Source organism: Pseudocercospora fijiensis (genome assembly GCF_000340215.1).
Source record: "Pseudocercospora fijiensis CIRAD86 unplaced genomic scaffold MYCFIscaffold_5, whole genome shotgun sequence".
NCBI lineage: Eukaryota > Fungi > Ascomycota > Dothideomycetes > Mycosphaerellales > Mycosphaerellaceae > Pseudocercospora > Pseudocercospora fijiensis.
The window spans coordinates 2,449,283-2,464,731 of record NW_006921536.1 but is presented as its reverse complement, the minus strand read 5'-3'; the positions used below and the strand labels follow the sequence as shown (position 1 = coordinate 2,464,731).

The following is a 15,449-nucleotide window of genomic DNA, read 5'->3' as shown; positions in this document are numbered from 1 at the left end:
GGGAAGATGTCTGATCTTGGGGTGCGGTCGCCTCCGGGTAGGCTGAAGCCAATGCAGTGAATAGGTCGCACACCTTGGCTTACCCCTTTCAACAAGCCGAGACAAGTTACTCGTCGGTACTTCGATATCAGCTCTTCAGCTTCGAACCACTGCCTTGGGGAGAGAACTGGCCACTTCTTCTAATCGGACTTTTCGAGACTGACCGAGATGAGCTCTTTCGGCATGATTAGAAAACTCAAGATCACATGCAACGTGCCGAGAGACACAAAGAGCTAGCGCGGTACCAGCCTACCAGCACGGAGTACAGTGCGCCAAATTACTACACACAAAAACTTTCAAATTTGAAACACGTCTGCAAGCCTGGCAGTGCGTTGGCGAGAATCGCCGCGAGATCCAGCATCTGCCACGTGTGTCCCATTAATTGCCTCCATGGTTCAGCCTGAAGAACTGCTGAATAAGCTCTGAGCAGCTGGTCAGATCCGCTTTGCATAAGGACGCACCGACAGAATTTGTATGAGAAATGGACCACAATCCTAGTCTGGCCGACGAACGCTGCGTCGCTGCTCAAGCAACGAGATCACCAACGGGATGCATGTCGAAGCATCAGAAAGACTTCTACCAGGATCAGGCGTAGTCGAGCTGGGCTGGACCATGCCCGATGCCAAAAACAGCATCGTATCGCCCCTGGCTAGCAATGTTGGTCCATCCGGATTCTCAACAAAGCTACCCTTTCTTATCCCCTATCAAAACTCGTTGCCTCGCGGGGTTCGTCGGCAGAACTAGGATTCTGGTGGAGTTCTTACACAAAACACGTCTGTGCCAACTTATGCAAAGCGGATTCGACTAACTAGATCTCCCAGATCTTATGCAGCAGTTCTACGGACTTAACCACGGGCTTCGTTTAGGTAATGGACAGCTGGTTGGGTGAAGAGGCTCTCGAGGCTCTTCTGATGCCAAAGGTTGGTTATCCGCCTGGAGTCTTAGAAATGGTCCATGACAAGGGTCTCTGCATCGGTTGAAACGGCCCCTCTTTCATTCAAATACCACTGCAACGACGCGCAAGAACCCGCCCTCCCGCCCAGATTTCTTGGGCGTTTAGGCGTAGATTGTGCACGTATTGACGTAGCAGGATGAGATATTAGGCGGAAGATACACCACGAGTTGAGAGTCGATTGCCGCACTGTTTGAAGAACGTCACTAGCAAAAGTGTCTAACACAAGAACGACCAAGGCAACAAGCCATTACCGGCCAGGCTGCGCTCGGGAGTTTCACATGCTGGCTGCTGGTTTGGGCGTGCGTGCATGTGCCAACGGTTGGCATATGCTGCAGCGGCCTGTGACCATGTGATTCATTTAGTCATTCACTCACCATATTCGTTGAGAGAGCGTCTACTTGCTCGTCGGTAGATTGACGGTTTGGGAGGAAGTAATTACCGATCCATGCAAGTACACCCCCTAACAAGATTTCGAAGAACGCTGTTCTAGATTCTCGAGCCTGTCTTGCGCCCGAGTTACTAGAATTGAGCGGAGTCATTGGTTAGTCGGCCTGTCGAATGCTTGTAACGACATATCCACAGTACAATCTACCACTCGATCGGTCAGTCCAGCAACCCTATATTCCCTCGGCTCTTGAAAGGGGGTATAGACGCACCTTTAGGTCTACGAGCTTGATAGTGCTTATAGCACGTGGTTCTGCATTGCTATGCCTGAAGTGCACGCTATGGCAGTATAGCAGATTCGAGATTCCCCAGCTTATTCGTCGCTCCACGATCGAACCAACAATTGTATCAGGCTGCCGGTATCCAACAGGGTTTTCGTTTCCCCGTATAAAGTAAACAATCATCAAACTCACCTAGGATCCCCCCGTCCCATGGAATTGCCGGATATCTGTGCACTTACCTAGAGTAGAATACTCCTAACCGGCCTTGCAGCAATTGTTATATATAATACACGAAGGAGAACCGCAGGGAGACTCTTACCCGTTCCACCGAGATCTATACGAGCTCGACTCACGCTCGCTAATCAGGAAGTTCCTACCTCAAAATGGCGCCAATCATTGTATACCTGACCACATCACTCTTGTTGTTCAACAGTCTTGGGCTCTGCCGGCGGCAGGATCGAGAGCGAAGGCAAACTGCACACGACTTTGCAGTCGTCCAGGGTTTCAAGAATTCCATCACATCAGATCCAAAGGGTATTACGAAGAGTTGGGGCGGCGGCCCCGGCGCTCCAACCGGCGGCGGCGGTGGCGGCAAGGGCAAGGGCTTCGCTCCGCCCAAGGCCCCGTCTTTCAAGTCTCCCAAAGGTCCTGCTCCGGGTCCTGCTCCTGGTCCTGCTCCTGCTCCTACCGACAACCCTTACCCTGGTTGTAACGACACTCCGCCCTATTGCGGTTATTATAAGCAAGACTACTATCCACCAACCAGTGGTGGCGGATCGCCTCCGACTGACCCCCCGACTGACACCCTGACTGACCCCCCGACTGACCCCCCGACTGACCCCCCGACCGACCCCCCGACCGACGCCCCAGCCGACGGTGGTGGTGATGGCGGCGCTCATACATGTGGCGTATTCCAAGGGACCGTTTGGCAGATGTTCTGCAAGCGCGCATACTCGACTGCTGAATTTTTGGGTCTGTAGCACGATGAGGTGGATGCTGCGGTGCAGGAGAGCGGGGAGGTGGAAGTGAAGTGAGCAATGACCGGTGGCGTGGGCATGCGTAGCAATGGAGGGAGCTCAAGGCTAGAATGGAACGGTGGAATGGTACTGCGATTAGGCATAGGCATGCGCAACGCGCTCAAACTGCTCTCGGCCTTTTTTTTTCTTCGCCAAAAGTATTGCGTTTCATGAATCATTTCGGTGTCTAACAAGATGTGGTTGTCGAAGACCGACTACCTTGGTAATCGCATTTGCCACCCTCAGCATCGCACAGAATTGCTACTATGGTCCTGGAGCAGTCACCTGGGAACCTGTCCCACCAGGTACCGTGCCTTGCTACATGCAGGCTCTGGCCGATCAGGCTGTGTCTACGCACCACGCTCCGGCTTACTCTCCGCCAAGAAGTCCGCCAAGAAGCTAGCCGCCTGTGAGTGGATTGAGTAGTGATGCGGTAAGGACTGCCGTGTCGGAAGTGGATGCTACAGAGAGTCATAGTGTGCATTCTGAAGGTCCTGTTTGATCCTGCCACTCTCGTGCGACTTTTGGAGGATATAGAAGAAGCTAGCGCATCTCCCTCCATGCAGACATACACTTCAAGAACTGCCTAAACTCCCTGCTTATGCTCGGCTCCATTTCGTCCTCTCGGGGACAAACCTATGCTCCAGCGTCTTCGTCGAATTCACATTCGAATTCACCCACGTACATGTACACGCTCTTCTCTACAAGTAGCCTTCTTGTCCTGCATTCCCACTCACGCATGAACGTACTATTGTCTCCCCAGCTCCACGGACGCTTCTCCTTCCACAGCTTCAAATTCGCCGGAGCCGCAGCCCGTTCGCCATCTCTCAGAATCTCACAGTTCCTAAAGAAGTCGAAACCCTGCTTTGCAAGCTCCTGCTCGAACAAACGAACGACACGCTCCGAGACACCGAGCTTGAAGTGTGCAAATCCGAATCGGCGAAGAAACCATGAAGCCTTGATATGGCTATGCTCCTGTAAATTGCCTCGAATGCTATACCGGCCGAGCTCGACAGGCAAAGCTTTCGCGAAATCGACGAGGGCGCGCTCATTTTCCCTCGTGAACCTCTCTTCCAGCCTGGGGAGTTCGCAGCACAAATCCCGCGCATGTCGCTTCAAGAGATTCGTCTTTGGACACATTCCTGACTCGGCTGTTGACGTCCAGAACCGACGGATTGTGGCCTCGAACTGACGGTTCTTTTGTTCGTAGATCTGCACCGCGCTGTGCGGGATTCTGAATTGGAGAAAAATATCGGTGATCGCGGCAACGTTTTCGGGTCCGATCGCACGCAGAAAGCGCAGGAATTTATCGCAGCGATTTGCGTTGATCACGGCGAAAAAGCTGTTGTTGGTATAAAATGGATCTTGAGCTTCATTGCGAATGAGCTGGTTGACTTGTAGCAGCGCGGCGCGAGTCTTGAAGTTGAACTGGCTGACGTAAATTTCGTGATGCCCTACTAACGCTTCCCGTGGAAGGTTGGTCAACGGAGGCCAGACGTGATGGTAGATCTGCAGACGCAGCTCAGCCGGAAGGCCGAGGAGACTGGCTCGATTCGGATGATCCATTTTGCTCGCTTGCAATGATGTTGCACTTTGCATTGATACGAGAGGGATGTCGAAATTTTGAAGGATTTGGACACTGGCGCAAGCGCAAAGAAAAGAAAATCCGCAGGCATGACTGGTATGAAAGGTCAGCTTCAATTCTTTGCATGTGAGTGGCTTGCCAAGGCGTAGCTTTTGACCCACCCGTACCCTTCTTAATTCAGCTACTTCAATTGGAGTGCGCAATACTGGCGACTTCCCAAAGCACGACGTGGTGTCATTGTCGATTCCCGAAGGAACGGAGCGATGCACTTGACTTCTTGCGGCTCTTCGTCCGTCTTTCCAACCATACAACATCGATCATGTAGGCAAATCCAGTGAGGTCACCTTCCATCCATCTCCTACAATTTCCCTGCCCAGCATGCATTTCTCTATCCTCTCTTTCCTCCTGACCACAGCTGCTCTCACCTACGCGCAATCCGATATCCTGCTCTCACAACCCCTGCAATCCATCTCGAAAAATGCTCAAAGCGGACCTTTATACACTTATCCTACCGACCTGACCCAAGGCATTCTCCCGAACCCGATACACTCCCATAACGACTACTGGCGACCGATTCCCTTCTACTCCGCTCTCTCGATCGGTGCCATCTCGGTCGAAGCAGATGTCTGGTTGTACGATGAGACGTTATATGTCGGCCATGAAGTCTCGGCTTTGAAGAAAGAGCGGACGTTTGATCGCTTGTATATTGAACCAATTCTGAGTGTCCTGAAAGCACAGAACCCGAATTCCAGCTTTGTTGGAACTACGATGACAAAGAATGGTGTGTACGACACCAGTTCGGGACAGACGCTCTATCTTTTCGTCGATGTGAAGACGAATGGGACGGAGGCTTGGCCGCATGTGGTGAAGGCATTGGAACCATTGAGGGAGGCGGGATACTTGACGACGTATAATGGGACGGGAGTTACGAGTGGGCCTGTCACTGTAATTGGTGAGCCAAGTACTGCCACAGGCACTTTTGCAAGTCGTTGCTGACCTTGCCTGAAGGCACTGGAAATACTCCCCTCAACCAAGTGCAAGGCGTCTCACCGAGAGACTACTTCTACGATGCGCCGCTTGCTCTTTTGGGTTCGACATTTAGCAACATCACCGCTGACGTGAGTCCAATCGCGAGCACGGCTTTCTCGGCGCAGTTCGGGGCTGTAAAGAACGGAACTCTCAACTCGACACAAGCAGCCACCCTGAGCAGCCAGATCGAGACCGCGAGAGAAAAGGGCATCGGTGCTAGGTATTGGGATCAGCCGAATTGGCCGGTGTATAACCGCAACGCGGTTCATGAGCTGCTGTACGCGGCCGGTGTTGCACTTCTGAATGCCGACGATCTTGAGGGCGTCGCAGACCTCTAGGCGGATGTTGCGGAGCCACGTACCGGAGTTCAGACCAGTCTTCATTGGCATTATGCTGCGAGGTCCAAGCGGAGGCACGCGAGACACCGGCCGAAGCGCAGAGTGCAAAATGTGCTGTAATATCCGATGACCAAAAAATATTGCAGAGACCTCATGGTCTTCAATATTCACCAAGGTCGAATGTACCTCAATGGTCCAAGCTGACTCTTGCTTCCCAATTTCTCTTGCACTGTCTTCTGTATCATTTTCTCCACCTCTTCCATAGATGCACCTGCATCGATTCTCACAATATCCTCCTTCTCGTCTTCGTGCGTTTGCATCTCTCGGAATAATTCCCTTACGCGATCCTGCATTTCCTGCTTTTCATAACGCTCTGTCCCAAATCCACCTCTCTTTGCGGCAAGCTCGGTGCTAATGTCCAAGAACAAGCACAAATCGGGTCTCGGCAGTCCTACTTCCATATGTCTACACCAAGCCAGGTCCATAGTTGGGTTCTGCTTGGCGGCTGAATAAACACAGCCTGAATAATAGTACCGATCGATAACAACCGTTGTGCCAGAGTTGATTAGTTCCTTTATGCGTTCTGCCGCCTCCCATCGATTTGCCGAAAAGAGCAGATGGATGGCATGGTCTTCTTGGGAGGAGGAGCCGGAGAGGTAGGAGTTGATCATTTGGCCTATGGAAGTAGTACGGTCGGGAAAGCGATGAGCGTGGACTTTATGAGCCCGAGATTGGAGATGTTGTGCTAAGCGGGCGCATTGGGTGGATTTGCCTGAGCGATCGAGGCCTTCGAAGACGATGAGGTGGCCACGCGGGATCTCTGAGGATGTGCCTGTGTCTGTGCCTGTCATGTTGACGTCTTTTCCGCGACGAGAGTGTGTCTGCGTGTCTGTATGCCGCTATATTTCTTATGGTTTCGGGTCTTAACATCTAGATCGAGATCGTTGTGAGAGAAAGCACTCTATGCCTGCTGGAAGACGCGTAGCACTTGGCGCGTCACTCTGACTTTGCTTGAATTGCGTTGCCAAGACCAGGTCAATGAAGACAACCTCCGACTTTGACATGCAAACAACAACGACATGAATGGCCACTCGAACGGCAATGGCCATGCCAAGCTGCATCAGCTGCCTCCAGAAATGTTCAATATCATCAAAAGCGCCGGTCAAAATGCTCCTCGCTTGGCAAGACTCGCATTGCCGAACAAGAGGATCGTCGCAACACCGCATTACCTCGCCAACACTGCACGTGGCGTTGTACCGCATATCTCCCAGGACACCTTCACCCGAGATACCGACATCAGTGCCGTCTACGTAGCACTCGAAGATTGTGAGTCTGTCCGAAGCAGCCACCCCTCCATCTGCTGACACGCTCACTTACAGTGCGTTGAAATGTAGTCATTGAGAAGATACCCCAAGCCACTCCACCGATATACAAATTTCAAGCACTCCATGGCGAATCCTCACCATTACGGCGCTTTATTGCGCTACCTCAAGATCCCATACTGATTCTTGGAGCGAGACGAGCGGCACCGGTAGTCGCACCCGATGCGACTTCCAATACGAATTCTGCAGTAGCTGTGTGCACGTCTGTAGGCTTCAGGTATCTTGATGCCGATAGCTATGCCGAAGAGACAGAGAGGCTGAGGCCCGATATTCTGGTCGCTTCAGGAGACATACCGTATGGGAAAGCTTTGGGGAATAAGAGGATCGAGAAGGCTACGGATCGGAATATACAATGGCTGGACAATCACATTTCAATACGAAATGCCATGCCCAAACCGCCGCAAACAAAGCTGTTCGCTTCATTGCTACCTGTAACGTGCGCGAAACAGCGGTATTTCGTGGACGAGGTTGCTGCAAGATTTGCGGAACAACACATTTCGGGGCTATCAATCTACAGTCTGGATTCCTTAGAAGATCTTCCGAAAGAGTTGGATTTCTTGCCTAGGCTAGGTTTCACGGAGCCCAAGACACCACATCACATCCTCTACCAGGTCCGTCGCGGTCTGGATGTCCTCGTAATACCCTTCGTTGGCGCAGCCACAGACGCTGGAATAGCGCTAGATTTCGAATTCGGCAGCCGAACTACGTCCATTGTCAATGGCGATGAGACAGCAGATCCTCTTCCGCTAGGCATCGACATGTGGCCGGCAACTCACGCTACCAACCTTTCCCCATTGACGCGTGCTTGCTCCTGCTACGCCTGCACAAATCATCACAGAGCCTACATCCAACATCTCCTCTCGGCAAAAGAAATGCTAGGCTGGATCCTCCTCCAAATTCACAATCACCACATCATGGACCTCTTCTTCGCTTCTATCCGAGACAGCATCGTGAATGACACGTTCGATCACGACGTCCAGGCTTTCGAGCGAAAGTACGAGAGCAAATTACCGGCGAAGACGGGTCAGGGACCTAGGTATAGTTACATGGGTCATGCTAAAAAACTCATGATGGCTGATGATTTCTGATGTAGGGTGAGAGGGTATCAGTATAAGTCTGAGGGACCGGGCGAGGCGAAGAAGAATCCCAATTCTTTTCGTGTGTTGGATGATGGAAGGGAGAAATTGAAAGAGGCTGACGAGGATGTGATGCCTGAGATGATCAAGGAGTGAGCGTATGGGGGACTCTGCCACTGGGAGCGATCTCTCTCGATGCTATGCAGATACATTTGGAAGCCTCAAGTCAACAGCTCTACCCCTTCCCAATCACTCTCCTGTATAACAGGTTCCGAATGCGGCGTGCTCGGCTCTTTCGGCCGCTTTCTCCTATGAACCGGAGAAGGATCGCTTCGCAAGCCCTTATCAGCAGCTCGATGATCTTCATCATCACTGCTCGATCCCAATTCATGCCAATGCTCCTCTTCACAATCAAGCACCATGTCCAACGGATCATCATCATCATCGTCTTCTTCTTCTTCATCATCCGCAGAACTTTCCTCCACTGCTGCATTCTTCGTCTTTTTCTTCGCTCGTTTCAGCCTGAACAGCGCTTTCATCTCCTTTCCCCCTCGCATCCTCAAACTCAGCTCCTTGACCAGATCGACCCAGAGGTTTTGAGAATTGCAGGTTGGGCAGTGGCCACTTGTTGGAATCATAGCTTGCGAGTTTCCCGTGCCGGATTCAGATTCTTCGTTCAGGAATTTCGTCGATAGGCAGTGAAGATGCGAGATACTGCTGCACGTCTCTCGAGGACAGATCAGAGTCGCTGCTCCATCTGCTGCGGTTGGTCCATGGCAGATGGAACATTTATGCACAGTGTCGCTGCTGAATAGAGATTGGGTTTTGGAGAGTTGGGGTTTCAAAGTTTCGTACCCTACGTCCAGGAGTTGGATAGCGATGTTTTCCGGTGGGATGGTTGGATCTAGGGGTTTGGAGACTTTTGCATCATCTCGAGGGAGGTCGTCTATGCCGGTTAGAATTCCTGGTCGGAGTTTCTCGGTTGTTTGCGTCGAGACTTTCTGCCACACGCGATGCATGTCTTCGGCGTAGAATGTCAGTCGTAAAGGCCATCTTGAAAAGCTGTTTGATCGCAGGAGAAGATGGAGGTTGGCCAGATGTCCGGAAAGGGATTGGCGAGGTCGCTTGGCGCGTTTTCTGGTCTTGCCTGTTTTGGGTGAGATTCTTGTTGTGATTCGAGATTGGGAGATTCGTGAGGAGGCTTCTATGTGTCTTGTCATGTTGGGATTTTGCCATGCCCATCTAGCTCGCGCTCTGATCAGTTGCTGCAGCAAGATGAGGAAGTAAAAGATACGACGAATGGTGTGGGGGGGAAGGAGGAAATGCATGGAGTAAACAGGGCGTCGATACACGACTTCTCTGGTGCATCACTTACTCGAATTGCAGGGCGGCGATCTTGCTTGGAAAGCCAGTGACCAGACATGTCATCTCCCATGGTCGAAGGGAATCTCTAGATGTTCGCACTGCGCCGCCCTTTGATTCGCCATTGTGTTGTCGGAGACGTCTTGGCGGGTTCGGCGTGCTGCCGATGTACGTTGAAGAATGGCGCGCAATTGATCGAAGCAGATAGCACGCGTAGAAAGCTGGGATCGGTGATACGCCCTTCTCCATCATGCCACGCGACGCACGCTCGACGAATGTGTCGCGTGTTAGCTCAGAACGATCGGAGGTGAAGTGCAGCGATGTGCGATGCGATTAGGGTTGGAGGGATATCATACAAGGTTTGGCTCGGTGAACTTCAGGTGTCTCTCTCTGGAATATTGACGACATCTCCAGCGAACCTTGTGCGGCACTTGCATGCAATTGCGAGTAACACGGTCGGTGTGGGAAGCTGCATATCTGGTCCCTGGAGCATTTTGGCCGCGATATCAAGCAAAGTGGGATGGAGTTCTGAGTGCCGCTGTGAAGGGGTACGGGAGCACGGGCCCCTGCTGTCTCTTTAGGCTTTGAGTGTCAAAGTCAAATCGCAGCGAGGCACGAGGCGGAGGAACGCAGCGCAGAGGCAGAGGCAGAGGCAGAGCAGAAAGGCAGATCTTCCACTTCCACTTCCACTTCCACTTCCACCTGCTAACCTCCACCACCATTACTCCATCCTCACCCACTCCCACAACTGCCCCTCCATCGAGATACAGTGGTGCCGGATATCGACGGCCATATCGCGTGCTTCGTCTACCGGTCGGCAACGGTGTGCCGCTCTGTACATCTACACTCACGGCAGCGTATCAGATATCGGCTCTTGCGATACATGCCACATACACTACAACATTCCACCACCGAACCTGATATCCATATTCCAATCACCCCTGGCTGGTATACACACGAATCAGCCGCCATCGCGGCTCTAATCTGTCAACATGGTGGTGCCTCCCAGCACGGGCGGAGGGCCGGCCACCGCAGTCCTGCAAATGCAGCATTTCCCTCCGCCCTCACCCACGCCGGGAGCGTCGAGCGATACACAGTCTGGAAAGTCGATGAAGGCGAAGCTGGTGGCACCGTCTGCGCCCGGCACGCTTCATGGGCCACCATCCGGCAACAATCATGCCATTCCACTCAGCGCTCGTCGAGCTGAGCCGCTCGATCTGTCCACGGTGGAACGCAGAGGGCAACCGACCATGCGACCGGAGAGGCCTAGGAAGCCTCGCTTGTTCGACATTCCCAATGCGCCCATCTACCGCCCCACCGATGAGGAGTTCCGCGACCCCATGGAATATATGCGTAAGATCGCACCCGAGGGCAGCAAGTACGGCATCATCAAAGTCGTCCCACCCGATAGCTGGAATCCAACCTTTGCTATCAACACTGAGGTATGTGCTTGATATTCATGTCAAAACTCATTTCACCGACCGACCACGACAACTAACGTGACGTTGTAGCGTTTTCACTTCCGGACTCGACGTCAAGAGCTCAATTCCGTCGAAGGCGGCAATCGAATCAACAACGACTACCTTGATCAGCTTGCCAAATTCCATAAGCAGAATGGCCACAACCTCAATCGCTTCCCTAGCGTAGACAAGCGACCGCTAGATTTATATCGCCTCAAGAAGACCGTCGAGCGCAAGGGCGGATTTGAGCAGGTGTGCAAGGGGAAGAGATGGGCTGAGGTCGGGAGGGATTTGGGATACAGCGGCAAAATCATGTCATCGTTGTCAACGTCGCTCAAGAACTCATATCAGAAATGGCTCTTGCCATACGAGGAGTATTTGCGAATGGCAAAACCTGGCGTGCAGCAACACTTGGAGATGATGAATGGTGGACCATATACGCCCTCGCCGGGACCGTCGCCTGCTAAGAAACCATTCGGCGCATCGCCTCAGGACCATGCGCCCACCGTGCAAGCCTCAGCTGCCTTGCATGCGACGATGAATGGCCATAGTCCCCAGCTACCACAACTCACTCCCTTCCGGCAAGAGACACCGCAGCATACACCGCAGCCGCAAGTGCCTCCGCCTTCTACTGGTGGCTTCACACCAGTGAACGCTGGCGGATTTACTCCCGTCAATGCCCACCCACCGCCACCACAACCCGCTCCAACACCGTCATTCACATCGGTAAACGGCATGAATGGCGCCCCGCCTTCGAATAATGGCACACCCTTACGATCGACGGAAGGAACGCCATCGAACATGGGCAGCCAATTCATCGCCCCGCATCCGAACGGCGTTGCAGCATTGAAGCGGCAGCACTCAGAGCTTACTCCCGAGGAAGTAGAGCTTATGAATCGACGTAGCAAGCGCTTGCGTAAAGATGTTCCGACTGTCGTAGGTAGCAACATGCACCACTCGCGAATGTCCGCAGGCCGCTACCACGAAGCGCGCGATCGAGGCAACTACAGGCCTGGCGAAGTTTGCGAAAACTGTCTCAGGCCCGATGAACCGCACAAGTGGCTCCAGTGCGAGAGTTGCGAAAATGTCTATCACATGTACTGTCTTGAGCCTCCGCTCAAGCAGCCACCGGATCATGAATGGCATTGTCCGCGATGTCTGGTCGGAACCAACGAATATGGTTTCGAAGAAGGTGATGTCTACTCGCTTTCGGGCTTCCAACGAAAAGCGAACGAGTTCAAGAATCACCACTTCAACACCATGCCTCGGCAGTACAGTCCTTTCAATGAACAGAAACATCATCTGGAAGAAGAGGATGTTGAGCGCGAGTTCTGGCGTTTGGTAGAGGACATGTCGGATACGACAGAGGTGGAGTACGGCGCAGACATTCATTCGACCACTCACGGAAGCGGCTTCCCTACAATTGAAAAGCATCCCCGCGATCCGTACTCGACCGATCCCTGGAACTTGAATATCTTGCCACTGGACAAAGAATCGCTCTTCCGCCACATCAAATCAGATGTATCCGGCATGACTGTCCCATGGCTGTACGTCGGCATGATCTTTTCAACATTCTGCTGGCATAATGAGGACCATTACACATACTCTGCCAACTATCAGCACTTCGGCGAGACAAAAACGTGGTACGGCATTCCAGGTGAAGATTCCTACAAATTCGAAGATGCCATGAAGCAGGAGGTTCCCGAACTGTTCGAGACTCAGCCCGATCTCTTGTTCCAGCTGGTCACGCTCGCGAAGCCGGAGAAGTTGCGCAAGGCAGGTGTCCGCGTTTACGCTATCGATCAGCATGCCGGAGAGTTTGTCATTACCTTTCCGCGTGCGTATCATGCTGGCTTCAACCATGGTTTCAACTTCAACGAGGCTGTCAATTTTGCACCGCACGACTGGGAGCCCTTTGGCGATGAAGGCGTCAAGCGCTTGCGAGACTACCGGAAGCAGCCATGTTTCTCTCACGACGAGATGCTACTGACAGCAGCTTCGCGAGATCATAGCATTAAGACTGCGAAATGGCTGGCGCCAGCACTAGAGCGGATGCGTGACGATGAGCTTGCCACACGGCAGCACTTCATTAGTCCTCCGGAAGCTGAGCCTGACAATCAGCCACAGAGTCCCTACAATGGTCCACGTTATAAGCAGGAAGCAGAAATCATAGACACTTCCACGGAGGATGAGGAGGTCATCTGCACGTTCTGCAAAGCTTATTGCTATCTGTCGCGGTTTGTCTGCAAGAAAACGAACAAGGTGCTATGTCTGCTTCATGCAGGTAGCTATGAGTGCTGCGATGCGATGGACTTTGAGCGCTATTCTGGGCAAAATAGCGAGCATGTTCTCTACTATCGAATGACTGACGATGTGCTCACCTCAACTGTGCAGAAGGTGGTCGATAAAGCCAACATTCCGGAGGCATGGGCTGCAAAGGTCGACAAGGAGCTCGAGGACACTGCGAGGCCCAATCTGAAGCATCTCCGAACCCTACTCGCTGAGGGAGAGAAGATTCAATACGATTTGCCTCAGCTGGCTGATCTACGTCGCTTCGTGGAGCGGTGCAATGAGTGGGTCGAGGAGGCCACTTCCTACATCACCCGCAAGCAAGTAAATCGACGCAAGAGCGAAAAGCCTTGGCGGAAAGGTGCTAAGGCTGCGGAACTTGAGGAGCGAGACAAGGAGTTGCGCAAGATCTCCAACATCTACAACCTGCTGTCTACTGCAGAACAAATTGGGTTTGATTGTCAAGAGATTGCTACGCTTCGTGAGCGGGCGCAGAACATCGAAGAGTTCCAGAAGGATGCGAATGCAGCACTGAGTAACATTCATGCCAAGGCCACCTCTGATTTCGAAGAGCTCCTGGATCGTGGTAAGGACTTCCATGTGGACATGCCGGAAATGGAGAACTTGGAAAAGGTACTGAGGCGCCTGCGCTGGAACGACGAGGCCAAGGCGAAGCGTCCAAACATCGAGACGAACAAGCAGGAACAGACTTTGAGCGATATCGAAAAGTTCATTGCCTCTGGTGTCGAGATTGGCGTTCCTGATACAAACCCAGACATGGAGTTCTTCCGAGCACACAAAGCTCAGGGTGAGCTGTGGGAGCAAAAGACTCAGGAACTCATGGCTGTGGACCAGATTCATTACCAGCAGCTTGATGCTTTGTCCAAGCAGGCCTCCACCTTGCCTGTCACGCCCGAGACGCTAGCGAAAGTTGACGCAATTCTGAAGAAGCAGCGCGAGATTCAAGACAAGATAGCATCTCTGGTCGAGCGAAGCAAAGACCCCGAATTCCGCAACCGACCCCACTACCGAGAGATGAAGGAGGTGATGGATGCTCTTGATGAATTGCAGAGCAAGCCGACTGGAACTATCGATCTCGAGAAGGAATCGAAGCGACACGAGGACTGGATGCGACGTGGCAAAAAGCTGTTTGGCAAAGCCAATGCACCCTTGCATATCCTTCACCAGCACATGCAAGCCGTCGACAACAGAAATAGGTCTTGCTTTGACCTCGACGACAAGCCTAGAGGGCCGGTCGAGCCATCGTCAAGAGCAGGCACGCCTGAAGATGGAGTGATTCACACTGAAGGAAGCAGCTCTAGTAGAGATGTCTTCTGCATCTGCCGCAAGCCAGAAGCCGGCATGATGATTGAGTGTGAGCTGTGCCACGAGTGGTACCACGGAAAGTGTCTCAAGATTGCACGCGGCAAAGTGAAGGAGGATGATAAGTACACCTGCCCGATCTGTGACTGGCGTGTCAAAATCCCTCGCGATGCAGCGCGGCCGAAGCTCGAAGATTTGCAAGGCTGGCAGGATGAGCTCGAAACCTTACCCTTCCAGCCCGAGGAAGAGAAGACTTTGGCAAGCCTTTGCGAATATGGACAAGCATTTCGAGAGTTCATCAAGCCTTACGTGGAACCTGCGATGGAGCCTACGACCGAGGAAGTGGGCGTGCTTCGCTTCTACTTGCGAAAGATTGAAGGTGCTGATCTCTTGCTTGCACCTGAGACCAACTACCTTCGACAGCATTTGCACAGGCTCGCCAAGGTCGCTCCGGAGCCGCCTCCTATCATGGACGTCTCGCAATCCACACGGAAGCCAAGACCGACGAAGCAACAGAAGCTTATGGCCCAGCTCGGTATCACGAATCCAGACGACCTGCCAACTCAATACAAGCTCAAGCCTCATATCGCCAAGAGAAAAGCCTCCGAGGCGTATGGTGTCGGCGACAAGCCTCTTCAGCCGGCAGGGAGCAGCGCGTCACCTGGTGGGTCCATGACTCCAGGCGTTGCTCCTGGCTCATCGAGTTCGCATCGGCCATATCCTTCAGGCATGACTCCTGCCCCACCAGAACCACGAAAGAAGCATCTTACAGCACTCTCACTGCAAGTTCTCGGGCCTTTGGCAGGCGAGCCAATAGTGGACGACTTCTTGGCGCAAGAGCCGCATGCAAATCGCGATCGTCTTCTCAAAGTCAGAGCGGTTCTTGAGCTCGCCAGAGACACGAATGACACAAGCTTCACGTCCGATCTG

At 52.8% G+C, this 15,449-nt stretch overlaps 7 protein-coding genes across 7 annotated transcripts; 4 read left to right on the top strand and 3 right to left on the bottom strand.

Moving 5' to 3' along the window:
• Positions 1-1,978: 1,978 nt before the first annotated feature.
• Positions 1,979-2,829, top strand: MYCFIDRAFT_211521 (uncharacterized protein). Its single transcript, XM_007929297.1, has one exon. The coding sequence runs from the start codon at positions 2,043-2,045 to the stop codon at positions 2,637-2,639; it is 597 nt and encodes a 198-aa protein (XP_007927488.1). The 5' UTR covers positions 1,979-2,042; the 3' UTR covers positions 2,640-2,829.
• A 245-nt stretch (positions 2,830-3,074) lies between these two features.
• On the bottom strand, positions 3,075-4,241 carry MYCFIDRAFT_197259 (uncharacterized protein; the record flags this gene model as incomplete). Its single annotated transcript, XM_007929296.1, has 2 exons — positions 3,075-3,136; positions 3,425-4,241. 2 exons carry the CDS (start codon positions 4,239-4,241, stop codon positions 3,075-3,077), a joined length of 879 nt encoding a protein of 292 aa, XP_007927487.1.
• Positions 4,242-4,638: 397 nt separating this feature from the next.
• MYCFIDRAFT_30409 (uncharacterized protein) lies at positions 4,639-5,627 on the top strand (the record flags this gene model as incomplete). The annotated part of the gene is made up of 2 exons (XM_007928747.1): positions 4,639-5,212; positions 5,269-5,627. 2 exons carry the CDS (start codon positions 4,639-4,641, stop codon positions 5,625-5,627), a joined length of 933 nt encoding a protein of 310 aa, XP_007926938.1.
• A 167-nt stretch (positions 5,628-5,794) lies between these two features.
• Positions 5,795-6,478, bottom strand: MYCFIDRAFT_77678 (uncharacterized protein; the record flags this gene model as incomplete). Its single annotated transcript, XM_007928952.1, has 1 exon — positions 5,795-6,478. The coding sequence occupies one exon, from the start codon at positions 6,476-6,478 to the stop codon at positions 5,795-5,797; it is 684 nt and encodes a 227-aa protein (XP_007927143.1).
• A 288-nt stretch (positions 6,479-6,766) lies between these two features.
• On the top strand, positions 6,767-8,169 carry MYCFIDRAFT_98244 (uncharacterized protein; the record flags this gene model as incomplete). The annotated part of the gene is made up of 3 exons (XM_007929295.1): positions 6,767-6,953; positions 7,022-8,045; positions 8,103-8,169. Coding segments are annotated over 3 exons (1,278 nt in total), but the record flags the coding sequence as incomplete, so codon positions are not given.
• Positions 8,170-8,579: 410 nt separating this feature from the next.
• MYCFIDRAFT_99264 (uncharacterized protein) lies at positions 8,580-9,678 on the bottom strand (the record flags this gene model as incomplete). Its single annotated transcript, XM_007929294.1, has 2 exons — positions 8,580-9,327; positions 9,461-9,678. Coding segments are annotated over 2 exons (966 nt in total), but the record flags the coding sequence as incomplete, so codon positions are not given.
• A 947-nt stretch (positions 9,679-10,625) lies between these two features.
• Positions 10,626-15,119, top strand: MYCFIDRAFT_104171 (uncharacterized protein; the record flags this gene model as incomplete). Its single annotated transcript, XM_007929293.1, has 2 exons — positions 10,626-10,889; positions 10,959-15,119. Coding segments are annotated over 2 exons (4,425 nt in total), but the record flags the coding sequence as incomplete, so codon positions are not given.
• Positions 15,120-15,449: the final 330 nt, after the last annotated feature.